Source organism: Adiantum capillus-veneris, chromosome 3, assembly GCF_014529385.1.
Source record: "Adiantum capillus-veneris isolate H3 chromosome 3, ASM1452938v2, whole genome shotgun sequence".
NCBI lineage: Eukaryota > Viridiplantae > Streptophyta > Polypodiopsida > Polypodiales > Pteridaceae > Adiantum > Adiantum capillus-veneris.
In genome coordinates, this window is record NC_140933.1 from 149,410,702 (window position 1) to 149,424,802 (window position 14,101).

The 14,101-nt window shown below is 40.5% G+C and overlaps 1 protein-coding gene across 2 annotated transcripts; it reads right to left on the reverse strand.

Moving 5' to 3' along the window:
* Positions 1 to 8,743: 8,743 nt before the first annotated feature.
* Positions 8,744 to 10,886, reverse strand: LOC147461922 (expansin-A10-like). Of its 2 annotated transcripts, XM_086502088.1 has the most exons (4): positions 10,420 to 10,886; positions 9,909 to 10,249; positions 9,459 to 9,777; positions 8,744 to 9,339 (listed from the first exon to the last, which is right to left on the reverse strand). In XM_086502088.1, coding segments are annotated over exons 1-4 (969 nt in total). In that variant the 5' UTR covers positions 10,422 to 10,886; the 3' UTR covers positions 8,744 to 9,032. The 2 variants fall into 2 exon arrangements, with proteins under 2 accessions (XP_086358214.1, XP_086358219.1); XM_086502093.1 differs by lacking the exon at positions 10,420 to 10,886.
* Positions 10,887 to 14,101: the final 3,215 nt, after the last annotated feature.

The following is a 14,101-nucleotide window of genomic DNA, read 5'->3' on the forward strand; positions in this document are numbered from 1 at the left end:
TTTGGTATGTTTCATATATTTATCCATCGAATAGGACAGATTCGCAACCAGTTGAGAGTATACTTGGGATTTTTTATGCTTTCCATGCATTTATTGGTGAGCAAATGTACCGAGGAAGACAACACAAGGAACTTGCAGATAATGGAATTTCCTTTTATGATATGTCATATATGGAACCGAAAACTTCCATTGGTTGGGGTCGTGTAGCTCCTTTTTCACTTCCATCCTTTGACAGCAAGGATTGGTCCCTGCCTGCTTCGCAAACTAGTGAAAGCTTCAGGAATAAGTTGTTTCAGGATATACAAAAGTCCCGTAAGTATTCAATTGCCACAAAAATAGTTCGGCTCGCACTATTTATGCCTCTTGAAGTGTTTGTAGATTTTTTCTTCGATGAGCAAATAAGAACTACCGCAACAATGTTCATTTGCAAGTCTGAGAGCTGTTTGGACTTTTTAGATGATAACTGGGATAGGAAACAATCACAGAAAAAAATCTGTATTTTGCAAAAGAAGTCCATAATTTGCAAGTTCATTATAAGCTTTTAAAATTTCTTAGTATCGTTTTACTATATTAGATATCATCTTCTTAGTGGACAGCTTATTCCACTCGACCAAGATACAGAGAACAGCCTCGAGAACAAACCTTTATCAATGGAGCTCTACTTTCAAGACAGCCTACTTACTGTGATGGAGACAATGTCAAGCACAACTCTGGCACAGCTCAGGATAGATCTTACATGTGAAGAACTTCCACTTTTGCCGAAACTGTATGCATTCAGTCTCAACAATAGAAAGGTGCTTACTAAATCGATAAATTTTGATTGTCTTTAATACACTAAGACTGAATCTAACTTTTTCTTCTTTTCAGATTCCAAGGCGCAAGGAGAAAACAACATTGTGCAAGGAGTCACTAACAAATACACTTCACTTAATTGCTTCCACCGGAAGCTAGGTCACATACCTTGTGCACGCAAAGAGCTTTGATGCCATGCGAACCATGATGTACTCTTCAAAATGACTAATGCAGAGATATTTTTTTGGCGGTCAAATAATGTTTCAAAAATGTACATTTTCAATGTTTTAAAACTTTACATATTGTGTTGTTTTTGTCAAGATTTATACAAGTAATTTTCTCCCTTTCCCTGCTACTGTCCTCTCCCCCGGTTTGTGCCACTCGTCCCCTGTCCTCTCCCGCGGTTTGTGCCACTCGTCCCTTGCCCTCTGCTCCGGTTGCTGCTACCTCTGCCTCTGGGGACGCTGGTCTCGGGCATCCTTTCGCGTCGCTCGAAATCATGGGCCTCTTCCATGGCTTCCCGTGCTTCTTGCACCTGTGAAGCTTCCCGCTGTTCTTGCTCTTGCCGTCGACGTGTAGCCCATTCCTCTACTTTTGCGGCGTCCGCATAATATTGGTTTATTGCTTCTTGCATATTTCAAACTTCTTCTTGAGTCTGATTGTGGTGTTGCGTCATTTCGTTAATGCGAGCCTCTTCGAACTCATCAACTCTCACCGCCTCCTCTCTTGTGCATCTGTTTACCGAGATTATAATATGCTGGATGGCCATTACAGAAAAATGTCGCACATCGTTGTTGGTGTAGTTATGTAATCGAAGTTCCTGTAGAAGCGTGATACAGACATCTGTTGCTTCATACATACGTTGCAGCAAACAATAAAACGACAGATTACTTACGTTCGGTATATCCATAATTTGACTGATGAGCGACACGGCATTCAAACAGGTTCGCCAGCCACAGTTATAGTCATCAGTCTGCGTGGGCACGGTTACCCATTCGTGCCGGACTACATTTCCTAGATCATGTTCTAACAAAAGATGCTCTACACAGCATACAAGTTTTTTCACGGCACTACATACAGAACCACTTGAGTCAGCAACACATTACAAAGAGACTGCTTTCCAAATGTACCCAAACGGACCTTACGCTGACCCAATGCACATTTTTAAGAATGTGGGGGAGATCCTATGGAAGACCATCACTGGAAAAAGGGAGACCAAGGCCCAAAGAGATAACCTACATGCTACTGTGGGTCAAATACTTGAGATGTGGCCTCGATTCAAACCCATTGGAAAGTTTGTTATACCAAAAGGTCCATGAGTTTTGAGTTGTGAAGAAGAGCAACAAGCGAAGAAGACTAAATCTTCATTCAAGACTCCCATTGGGTGGTGCATGCCATATTTGAAAATGGCTTTTACTAGAGATGACAATCCTAGTGGTCAATTGACACAAATTTTTATAGTTTATCTTACCAATATTCATAAAGGATTGTCTAATAGATGACATCAGAAGAACAATCTATAAAATCAGTGAGTTGGTACATTGGATCAGTTCAAAAGAGATAAGAAAAGACAACATAGATGCAGCTCGCTTAAATGCTATCGAAGCACTATGTACGGTGGATAAGTACTTCCCAACAAACATTCTTACCATACAAATGCATCTAGTTGTGCATGTGGTTGATGGAGTTGCAATTGCTGGGGTAGTCCATAGCAGATAGGCGTTCTTCTTGGAGATATTCATGAAAACTTTAAAAAGTTTCTTTCATCAAAGGGCTTGCCTCAAGGGTAGCAGGCCTGAAGGATGACTTGTGCAAGAGTCTCTTGTTCTCGTCAGTGAATTTTTTGTGTTCAATTGACCCAGAGATGCCCCGAATGTGGACTATTGAAGTCAACGTCAAGGTGACATGGGATGGGCCGCAGGGACAAGGCATCATTTTAGGAAGATGGATATCACAATGCAAAAAAAGGTTCTGAGATTTTGTCTTCTCAACTCAAAAGTCATGGAAAAGTCGCTAGACAGGTATAAAGGGTTTTGAAAAGCAACAAGGCTTGACAAATCGCTTGCAATTCAAGCACAATCGTGCCACTAGAAACCTTCCTTTTCTAGACCATCTTCAAAAATTACATGACTTTCTTACAAGGCGGTGGCTAGATGCAAAAATCTCGGAAGCGAATCGGAACAGAGTGCTGATTTTTTAAGAAGAAGAGGAGATGTCAAGGGGTTGCAATTGGCATGTAAATGTTTTCACAACTTCTTTTTGGAGATCCATATGATCACATTACTTTAGTAACTATAAGTTCGTTCAATTTTTGTGGCTACAATATCACAAATATGGAGCTTTGTGATCGCATGGGAGACACTTTAGAGTGCAATGGATAGATGAACAAAGGGTCGCCTTCGACGATGGGGTTAGGGCAAGCTTCATCCAAGAAAGTTGGAGTAGTGCCAGGGATGAAAACATAGAGACTAGCAAGCTTGAATAGTTTGGCTACATCCAAGACATCTTGAAGATTAGCTTTAGGAAGTTTGATAATTTTATCTTTGATGTCAAGTGGTTCAAAGTTATTACTAGTGGCCCTAATGCAACTGTGTGCAAAGATAAGAGTGGATTGATTCAAGTGAACTCTAGTAGGCGAGTGTGGACAAAAGAGCGGGTTACATTTGTACTTTCAGAGCATTGTGAACAAGTTGTGTTCACAATAGATCCAATATGGAAAGAAAAGGATGAAAAGTATTTGTCTAACCCACACTCACTCTATGTTGTTTAAGTTGCTCCACGGAGCAAGCAAGTTTGTGAAGGATTGGAGGTTGAGGTCAAAGAGCTTCATGAACAAAGTGCACGGCCGACGGATAATGTAATTGAGGATTTCAAGTTGGAGGTCAGTGGTGAGCAGATGCTTGAATTTAGAGATGAGCTCCTAAATATGCAGGTTGATGTGGAGAGCGATGAAGAAGTGGAGTTTGATGATGACGATGCAGAAGTATAGATTGAGATAGATATCTTTGGTGCATCATCTCTCATAGAAGATGAGAGATTGATTACTGACTTTTGCTAGGAACTCTTTTGTAAAACTCTTTTAATTAATCTACAACACTGGATGGTATAATGAGTTGTGTTGTAGCTTTGTTTTTTTGTTATTTCATTATTTAAGTTATTTTTTAATGGATATGTAAACTAACATATTGTATCTATGTTATTTGTGTATCTGTAGCCATTGTCGATGATGACGATACATACTCTTCTAGTTTTAGTTTTCCAGTCACTCCGACCAACATGTCACCCGAGTAGATGGGTTCTTTTTTGTCACAATTCACACCAGAGCAGGTTGCTTATGCATAGAACCTTTGGGGAGTTGTTCCATCTAGACCTAGTATAGTTGTCCCTATGCTTAGGACTAGTGTGTCCCCTACATCAATCGGCCTTACACCTCAGCCAAGTGTGCCTCCTACACTGACGGCTCGTTCTTCTTTGAGACAAGATAGGCGTCGTTCTGGAGGTGATGGTTGTTGTGGTAGTGGTTCTACCAATGCCTCCACACCACCGAGAGAGCGTCCACCACTCTCTTCAGTAGATAGTTCACCAATTGACATACCACATACACCTTGTGGATCACATGAGCATGCTCCTAGCAAGGTGTACAAGACCAGGGATGGATCTATTGCGGCAGATAGGGTCGGAAAGGACATGCAATTGTATAGTTTAGTTTGGCCACTCTGTGATGGAGATTTGGGATGATTAGGATGATGGAAGAAAGAATTACATCGTCAAGAGTACAGGCGTGGCGATTGCCATAATGTCACACCATCGATTAGAGACAAGAGATAGGTACAAGGACGGCAATCCAAAGCCGACATGGTTGGATGTAGAGGATTGGGTGGGGATTTCACGAGAGGCACATGACAATTCTCAAAGATTTCAGCAGCAGAGAGATACAGCTAGAGCACGCTTTGAGTTTGTTGGAGCGTCACATCTTGGGAGTGGGGGCTACAAAACTCTTTGGCATGAGTTTGTAAGTATTATACGTACACTTTGAATTGCCAAATATGAATATGTTATCTGAATATTTATCTTATGGTTAATTGTTTATTTTGCAGGAAGTTGGTGTGAAGAGTCCTCCAACACGCCAAGAGGAGAAATATGGGTACAAGCATGGACTAGTGGCCCTTTTGACCTAGCTACAGGAGGAGGGAGAGACTGTCAATAGCGAGGCATTACCATGAGAGTGACATCCTCCATATATGTTGTTTTTATAGTTGTGGTCATCTTGGTGACCATATTTATTGTATACATGTACAATTTGACGTTTATGTTTATGGTTCTGCATTCCATTTACGATTATGATTATGGTATGTAAATCAGGTTATGATTATGGTTTTTCAATTATGGTATGGCAATCATGTTATGGTTATGGTATAGCAAGCAAGTTAAGGTTTTACAAATATGGTTTGGCAATTAGGTTATGGTTATGGTTTTGGAATTATGGTATGGAAATCATGTTATAGTTATGGGTTTGCAAATATGATTTGACAATCAGGTTATGGTTATGGTTTTGCAATTATGGTATGGCAATCATGTTATGGTTATGGTTTGGCAATCACGTTATGGTTATGGTTTTGCAAATATGGTTTGGCAATCACGTTATGGTTATGGTTTTGAAATTATGTTGTGAATATGGTAACAATTTTTGAATCATTTTACATTTTTGTTTGAGAATCTTCTTGTCATTATGGTTACGGTTTTCAAATCATGGTACAATTCTTGGTTGAAAATGTTCATAACGTTATACTTATGGTTTTTAAGTCATGTTTTAGTTATGGTTAGAAAATCTTCATGTCATTGTGCCTATGGTTTGGGAGTCGATGTTATGGTTATGCTTTTGGAAACTTGTCATGTACCTCTTGCTCTTCAATGTCAAAATGTAGGTGGAGTGCGGTTGCTTTTGCACTCTTCCTTTGGGCAGAGAGGGTTGGTTTCTAGTGCTACAGTACATGCAACATCAGTTCCCATCCCTCTCTGTCCAATGTTTTTTTTTTGCAGGTTTGACCCTGGTACAAGTATCAGAATACACGTCGAAATGTCTTTCGGAATAGGCGTCGAGATAGTCATTGGAATAGCCATCGGTATAAGCGCTCGAATCAGCACTAGAATATTATTTTGCTTTTGACGCTTATTTAAACGGGTATACCGACGCTCATATCACTGTATATTTTGATGATTAATATACCGATGTTTTTATCGATGATACAATATCAATGTTGATATCAACGCTCATACCAGGGCTTTTTATTCTTAAAACAAACTTATTGTTGTCGGTGTTTGCATTGATATTTGCGCAACGTATTGTAGTGTGAGGACCAGATTCTCTTGGAGATGGTTCCCCCTCCAAAAGATCTTTGTATTATAATTCTCTCTCGAAGAGAGATTTGATTACAACACAACTTGTGCTCTTGCAAAGCTTTAGTTGAACCAAGAAGATAGTACAAATCTTCAAGATTCCATGGTATAACCCCTCTTTCCCAAGCCCTAAACACTCTAATGGAGAGCAAGGACTGCCGGGTAAGAGGTAGATGAGGGTGAAAGAAGTATTTGGAAGATAATTTGTATTTTGTATACTCTGACTCAAGGGCAAGCTCTTAGCATAGCTTAGCATAATAGAATAGTAGAGAAGAAGATGAAGAAGCTTTCACTTGCTTCGATTTGCATCCATAGCCAAGTGCTTAAGCATGATTTTCATCTCTTGAGCTCACATGTGTGTGTGTGTGTGTGTGTGTGTGTGTGTGTGTGTGTGTGTGTGTGTGTGTGTGTGTGTGTGTGTGTGTGTGTGTGTGTGAGAGAGAGAGAGAGAGATTGCTTTGCAAGCGTGGGCACTTAAGAGTGTGTGTATGAGGAGAAAGAGAGAAAAAATCCAACGAGCCCTTGCTTATATGCTTATGCATTAAATTTTCAACTAATCTTCAAATGGAAAGCATACAACTTGACCACTGAGAAGTGAACTCAAAGTGCAACTAATGCATACTCATACACTTGTCCAAGCTTGCCATGCATGAAAAAACTCGCCCACCCTTCTCTAGGATTTGTCTTGGCAAGTGTACACACCACACACATTTACACACACTTGCTAATTTCTTATAAAGCAAGTAGGTACTACTTTGGACATGTGGTCTAGCCAAGCTTAGTAAAGAAGGACTAGAGTTAACTTTCTAAACAAAGAAGGGCTGATCTAACCTTAGAATTTAGCTTTTTTATTCATTTATTTAAAACCATAAACTTATCCTTCAATTAATTAGCTCGGGTGCAAGTCCTGTGCACAAATCTTGGAGGCTTTATGAAACCGACCTGGGCTACAGTCTACTTGGTAATTTAGGACCTACTAAATTAGGATGGACTTTGTTAAAAGGTAAAACTAAGCCTTGGGCTTTAAAACTTTAGCTTCTACCTGAAACCTTAGCACAGTGCTTTGGAGGTGCCATCAAGCTTTGGAAATGCCATTGAGCTGCTCCCAAAACCTGCTAATTTTAAACTGTTTATGGCAAGTTAGAAATTTATTCTAAAGCTTTCCAGGATTCATACTTGGAGTCTAAAGAGATTCTAATGACTTGAACTTAGCACAACTACTTTCTATTTTTAGACTCCTATAATTGTTCTAGGCCCTCTGTCCTGTACCTTTGATCAAGGCTTCTTAGGATACATTTATCCTTTCTTGACATGTATCTATGACTAAGATAACTAAATAGAAATTACCCTTGCTCTTTTATGGACTTCTCCCCTTTGGTCCCAAGCCTTTAATCGAGCTAGTCAATAAGCACTTAATCAACTTCTCTTGTTCTCTTTTTAGTTTCCCTAGATTGAATTGGCCAAATTAAGATGGAACATACTTTTAGAAGGTTAGAAATTAATTTTCATGACAAAAGCCCATGGAAGGCTGAAATTGAATGCTTCCTTTCATATTTCTATGCCATTGAGCAAACTTTTGAAGAAGTGCTCAAGGAGCTCAACTCCATTCACTTTGGGACTTTCACCAAATGTTTCCTACATATTCGTTGTATCTATCCTGAGGACCATCATGCTCCCTATGAGTCCTTCGATCATCATCCGTGTGGCTAAGATCCCTATTACATTTAGCCTCTCCCTCATGATCAGTTTGTCTTTCATACTTCTCTCATGTCGATTATATCTACCACGATCTCCATCATCGTGTCGATCATATGTATTGGGATCTCCATCATCATCTCTTCTGCAATGTATGCCATCATGTTGACTTTTGCGCTCACTATTAGTGAATCACCTTCTGTGTCCACACTTGCATGCAATTGAGTCACGGATTCCTACAAGTTGCAAGTGTTGTTGACCCACACATTGACACACACACCCCCGTGCCTTTCACTTGCCCTTGCTTTTGATATATAGTTGTATACTACCATTTAGCCATACATGATCCTTTACATGGCTTTGATATGTAATAGTGAAAGGTTAAGAATCCTCCAAAGGTGGAGAGAATGGATGTTTATGGCTAGGATGCTTCCATGAAACATGCACTTGTTTCGGTGCTATAGTTTCTAAGACATCACTTCTAATTGTGTGTCAGAGAGAGAGAGAGAGAGAGAGAGCTGTGGTAAAAAGCCATAGTGGAAAAGCATGGCAATGCTGGAGATTTGAAACATACAAAATGTTAGGCAACACAGACAGCTGAGCTTTACTTAGTGTTGCAACTGTGTAGTCGACCAAGATCGTTGCTAAATAAAGCATTGATGGCCCTGCTCTAAAAAAATCCACCTTGTCCATGGAGCTGTGAATCTAATGGTTAATGGTTAAGCTACATGGATGAATACGAAGGCTCGTTTAAAAAAAAAAACCCGAGGCCAACCAATTAAACACAAAATCTCAATGCAAGCCATGCAGAGCACTCTCGTGTCGCAAGCACTCTTCCATTCACCAAGAAGCATTTTTCTCACGTTTTGTAAGCCTTTTCTTTCCATTATAAGAGAATATTTACATTATTAGTTTAGATTTGGTGAATGTATTATGTCGTAAGTTAGAGGTCCGTCGAAATTAAGATGTGGTAAACATATGCGCGTGAAGGCGCACAAATTAATTGACAAATTTTGCTTGCAAAATGGTCTTTGCGGCATGTTACGTTAGGTAAGAAAAAGTATTGTGGCCGTGATGGCAATGAGGCAGAAGTTGATTTTGGCTTTGGAGGAGCTAGTAACGTGATCTGCTATATTGAGCGACAGCAGCTAGTAGAGCTGATTGCCAACGTAGGTCTGGCCGAAGGACCAGGAGGGCGGGGCAGCGTCCATGGAGTCGCAGGTGCGGCCGTCGCTGGTGAGGACGCGGAAGGAGAGGGCCTGGCCCACCAGGGTGGTTCCGATCTCCCAGTTCTGGCCCCAGTTGCGTTTCATGGGCAGCCACTCTGTCTGAGACCCCTTGATGTACACCGCCTGCACGTCTCCCGCGCCCCCCACATTGAACACCATCACCAAGTTGAAGTTGGGGTTGCCGTTCATCGTGAACTTCATCCCTCCCGTCTTCACGCAGGGAACTCTGCACCACCACCACATCACACATGATACACGCATCTCTTCTATTCTCTCTCTCTCTCTCTCTCTCTCTCTCTCTCTCTCTCTCTCTCAAGTAGATCGGGTAACCTCAACAAACCATACCTTCTGTAGAGCACGGGCACTATGCCGGCCCTCATAATGGCGATCTGTTCGAAGGCTGGTTGCGCCATATCAAAGTGCTTGCGAGGAGGGTTGCACCAGCCACCGTCGTCGCTGGACTGGGCCCAGTTGGGAGGGCAGAAGTTGGTTGCTGTGGCCATGATGGAAGGGTTTCCAGGCAAGCACCACTGCGCCTGGTTCCAGCACTTTATCTCAAAGCACGCTCCACAACTCAGCCCGTAGTTGAAAAGCGTTGTGCTCAACGCCACCGTGTTGGTGCCATACCCACTGTTGTACAAGTTACCGTAGCCACAAGCACCGCCTGTGCGTGTCCAGCAGCACAGATGACGTAGCCGTTATATATAAGAATAACATTCATTATGTGACATTCACAATCTTTATTACAAAGGATGAGACTCCTAATTATGCATAGTGGCTGCAGACGTTGCTCACCCATAGTTCCCGATGCATCACTGCCTCCATAGAAGGTGGCGTAAGCTTGCGACCATCCGGAGGTAGAATAGGAGCCGGTGGAAGGTGGTCGGGGCGTATAGCTGGTTGAGGGTCCAGGACGCGGGGAGTATGGCGCAGGGCGGCGTGCCTTACTGATCACTCTTTTGTACTTGGCCTTGCTCTTGTGCGCATGTACTACTTTCTTGTATTTTTCGGGATTGTACTTGCCAAGTACTTTCAGTTTCTTTCCCCCCTCCACTATCTCTGTTGTACATAAAAGGACCAACAGAACCACGCACATTGCAGCCCCTGCTATCCGCACCAAGCTCATTTTCGCAACCCTGCAAGACATATAAAGGCAGAGCTCATTAATTCAGAGGCCAAGTAGTGCAGTATGCGCTCTCGTGTGGGCATGCAGGTCATGTCAGAGAGAGAAGAAGAAGAGAAAATTTTAGAACGTTCCCGAGAGAGAGAGAGAGAGAGAGAGAGAGAGAGAGAGAGAGAGAGAGACATTCTGAAGTGAGATGCTCCGCGGCTGATGAGATTAACGATGATCAAGCTAGTTGCTGATATTGAATCATCGCCATGCCGTGTATCGATTGATCATGGGTGGAAGTAAGAGTTGCTGGGCATTAATTTGTGATATACGTAGTCATGCGACTTGCAGTACATAATGTAAAAAAGCGAGTAGTGGACACGGCGTGGAGAGGATCTCGAGTGACATAGCCTAGTCGCCACGACGTGATTTTCTCAAGTCAATGTGGAGCTAGTCTCAAATTGAGCTTTATCTTCGTTAAGTACATTTGCTGCATTTGCTGTTGTGATGGTGGAGGACGAGGGCAGTGCTCGAAACTTGGCCCTGTTTTGTATTGCTCACACTAATTATCTACATTGAGCATTTAACATGTATTTGTTTTTTCATCCTGTTCATTAGCTTGTGGATGACAAGGGGGTGAAATTTTATGAATCATCATTAAAAAAATTAGCGTCTAATTATTCACTTCAATAAAGAAATGCATCTCTCTATACTCTCTCTCTCTATGGTCCATACTAAGGGAACACATACTTGTATGATAATATGGCTCTTATTTGAGCATCAACTTTTCTAGTGGTCATTTGGTCAAGTAGTTCTTTACCACGATGATGTATTGAGACTAACTTTGTAGGCAAGTGGTTGTATTATTTTGACCAAATCAATATCTCACTTAGCAAGAGCTCTAACTCCCATTGGCTTGAGAGGTCTTCTCCATCTTCCATGTTGCCAGTTGGTAAAATTTTGTCTCCAAAACTCCTTTTAGTGGTTTCCTTTGGCTCCAACATTCTTCTCCAAGATGATACAAGATTGATATGTTGAAGAGGACTCATCAAGAGAGTATGCATAATTAGCATAAAGAAAGGTGCACTGATAAGTATTCCTAAAGCTTATTCATCCTTGGCTGGGAATTTTACTAATGCTACCCTAGTTATAGGTGTATCTCTCTCTTATTGTCCAATCTTGTTGCCCTCTCAAAGTCCCTTCTTTGTCAAATGCCCCTTAATTGTCACTTGGCATGCTATAGGCTTATAACTACTAGAAGGATGAAAGCATGCTTTGGTGATACAAAAAAAGGACATTTTTTAAAATATACTTGTTTGGTGCTTCAACACGTACTATTTCAATGGGTTATTTGAATGAAATTTTAATAGAAATCAGGCTTTGAATGAGTTAATTTTGAATGAAATGGTCACTTCCACTCTTGTGAAAGAAGACATGGGTCCGCTATCACGACTAAAAATGGAGATATTTTAAACTACAATAGATTCGGTAAAGTTTGGGTAACTATAGGTTCACGCATGTGATAATAAAGCTTACCATCTCCTTGCTCCATAGTTGCATTTGCTGTGTTGCTACTGTCTCTTTTTCTTGTACCATTTGCTGTGCCAAGGCTCTCAATACGAGGACTGCTGAGAGGGTTGTTGATATGGTGACTCCTGCAAGAAAGGCCGTCGCCAAGACTAGCTCTGAAATGAAGAGCAAGACAAAATCTCCTCACAGCATCAATTATAAAAGAAAGGGTAATCTAGAGGAGGAAAGAATCTCCCCAAAGACGAGAGCAATCAAAATTCCCAAGGTTGTTGATCATTGAGAAAGGTTTTTTGTTGAGCATGAACACATGCCCACCACAAAACAGAGTCAAGGCTTGTGCCTTCATTGCAAAATGGATTGTTTGTGCCTTATCCTTGTGTAGGTATGTAATATTTTCTTTCATTTGCATTGCATACATGCAAAGTATGTCTAGTATCTTTATTTTGCATTGCTTGCAAGCAATATTTGTGCTCTATCTAAAAAGCTTTGCAAACTTTTAATGCATCAACAACTATTGTGCATGGATCCATGCCTCGTTGTCTAGTGAAAAATGAACAGACATTAGCTGTAAAATCCTAAACTATGAACATAGATGTGTGCAACCTCAAATTTGGTATTGTAAAGCTTCAAATTTGGTACTATAAAGCTTTAACTTTGGTACTAAAAAGAACCAAAGTTGGTACTTTACAGCACCAAATTTGGCACTCCCTAATTTTGACCTTTAACACCAAGCAGTTGTGCAGTGTCCACATTAAGTTTGAGATTGTCTTAATGTTGTCCTACCATAAAAAAACACAAAGTGAGACGTTGGTGGGTAGTTTTTTGGTATTACTATTTTTTTGTTTAAATTTTGGTTGCTCGTTTGCTAGTCATGTGGTTTGGAATTTTATTATTTTTGGCAGCTTTTGGTACATTGTTTGAGCTCTTGGTGGTTTTGGTACTTTTCGATATTGTTGTTTTTGAAAGTTTTGGTAGTCTTTGGGCTTTACTGTTTTAGATATTTTGATAAAGCTTTTGGATTTTTGGTATTATTTGTTTTTAGTGGTTGGGATTCTTTGCTACTTCACTATTTTTGACAGCTTTTGGTACGCTACTTGAGCTCCCGAAGGTTTTGGTGGTTCTAGTACTTTTTTATTTTGGTAGTTCTACTATCTTCTAGCTAATCTACTTTTTGTAGTTTTGATGGTTTGTTTGATGTACTATTCAATCAAATCTGGAATAGCGTTTAAATTGGTTCCAATTTTTAAGTTTCGGTGGTTTTATGTTGGTGCTTTTCTTTGGATGGTATTTTTGGTGGGTAGGAGATTTTGATGGTTTGAATAAATTGGTGGTTGGTAGGTCCTCTACTTTGTAGTCTAAGAGTTTCTTCTGGTTGGACATGTTGAGGGGTTGGTACTTTTGGTGGTTCATTGGTTCTATTGGTAGGTAGTTCTTGCTCACTGGTAGTCTTTGGAGATTTGTCATTCTGATTTGGTTTGGTAGTTTTTGGTGGTGCCTAATCTTCTTTTGGTAGTTAATGGAATCTTTTGGTACATTTTGGTTGTTTGGTGGTTCTTGGTTGTAGGTAGACTTTGGTGGGGCTTAGGGGTTTTGGTGGTTGGCACGTTTAGGTTAGTTAGTGGATTTTGGTAGTTGGTAGATCCTGGTGATAGGTGTTTTGGTGCTTTAGTTATTCTTGCTAGATCTTGGTTATTTGGTTGTATTTGGTTTTATTAATGCCTTGGCTCTTTTGCTTTTGACACTCTATTGTTGATACTCTCCTTTCAAAACCCTTCTTTTGGTACTTTGTTTTTGGTGCTGTAATGTTTTTGGCACTCTTCTTTTTGATACTCTTCTGTTGGTACTTTGATTTTGGTAGTGCTTTTTTGAGATAAAAAATTGTTTGTATGTATGATGTTTTGTATACTTTTTTCATAGCATGAGCATAAGATGTTGGAGTAAACATGGAAGGAAGTTGAAGGTTATACCAATTTTGTGGAGCAAATGATTAAGGAGGTGAAAAATGGCAAGAGGTTTGTGCTATTCTTGGATTTGGACAAGACGATCCATGCGTTTGGATCCTATGTTGCGTGTGGCAAGATTTTAGAATCTCCCCATGTTGTTGGGACATTTATTCTTGAATGCCAACATCAATATCACCCCCTTTGCTTAAGTGTGGTGTTACAAAACCAAAACTTTTGTGCAAACCCGGTTATCACATGCTGATTCCCGAGGTGGCTAAATCTTGAGTCAATGGAATATATGTTGTGAAGAGTAAGTATGTTAGTGCTTTGCATGTTGGAAGTTTCTCTATGTTGATTGTCACTCTATTTGCAAGACGAGTTTTGTCCTTTGGTGAGTGTAGATG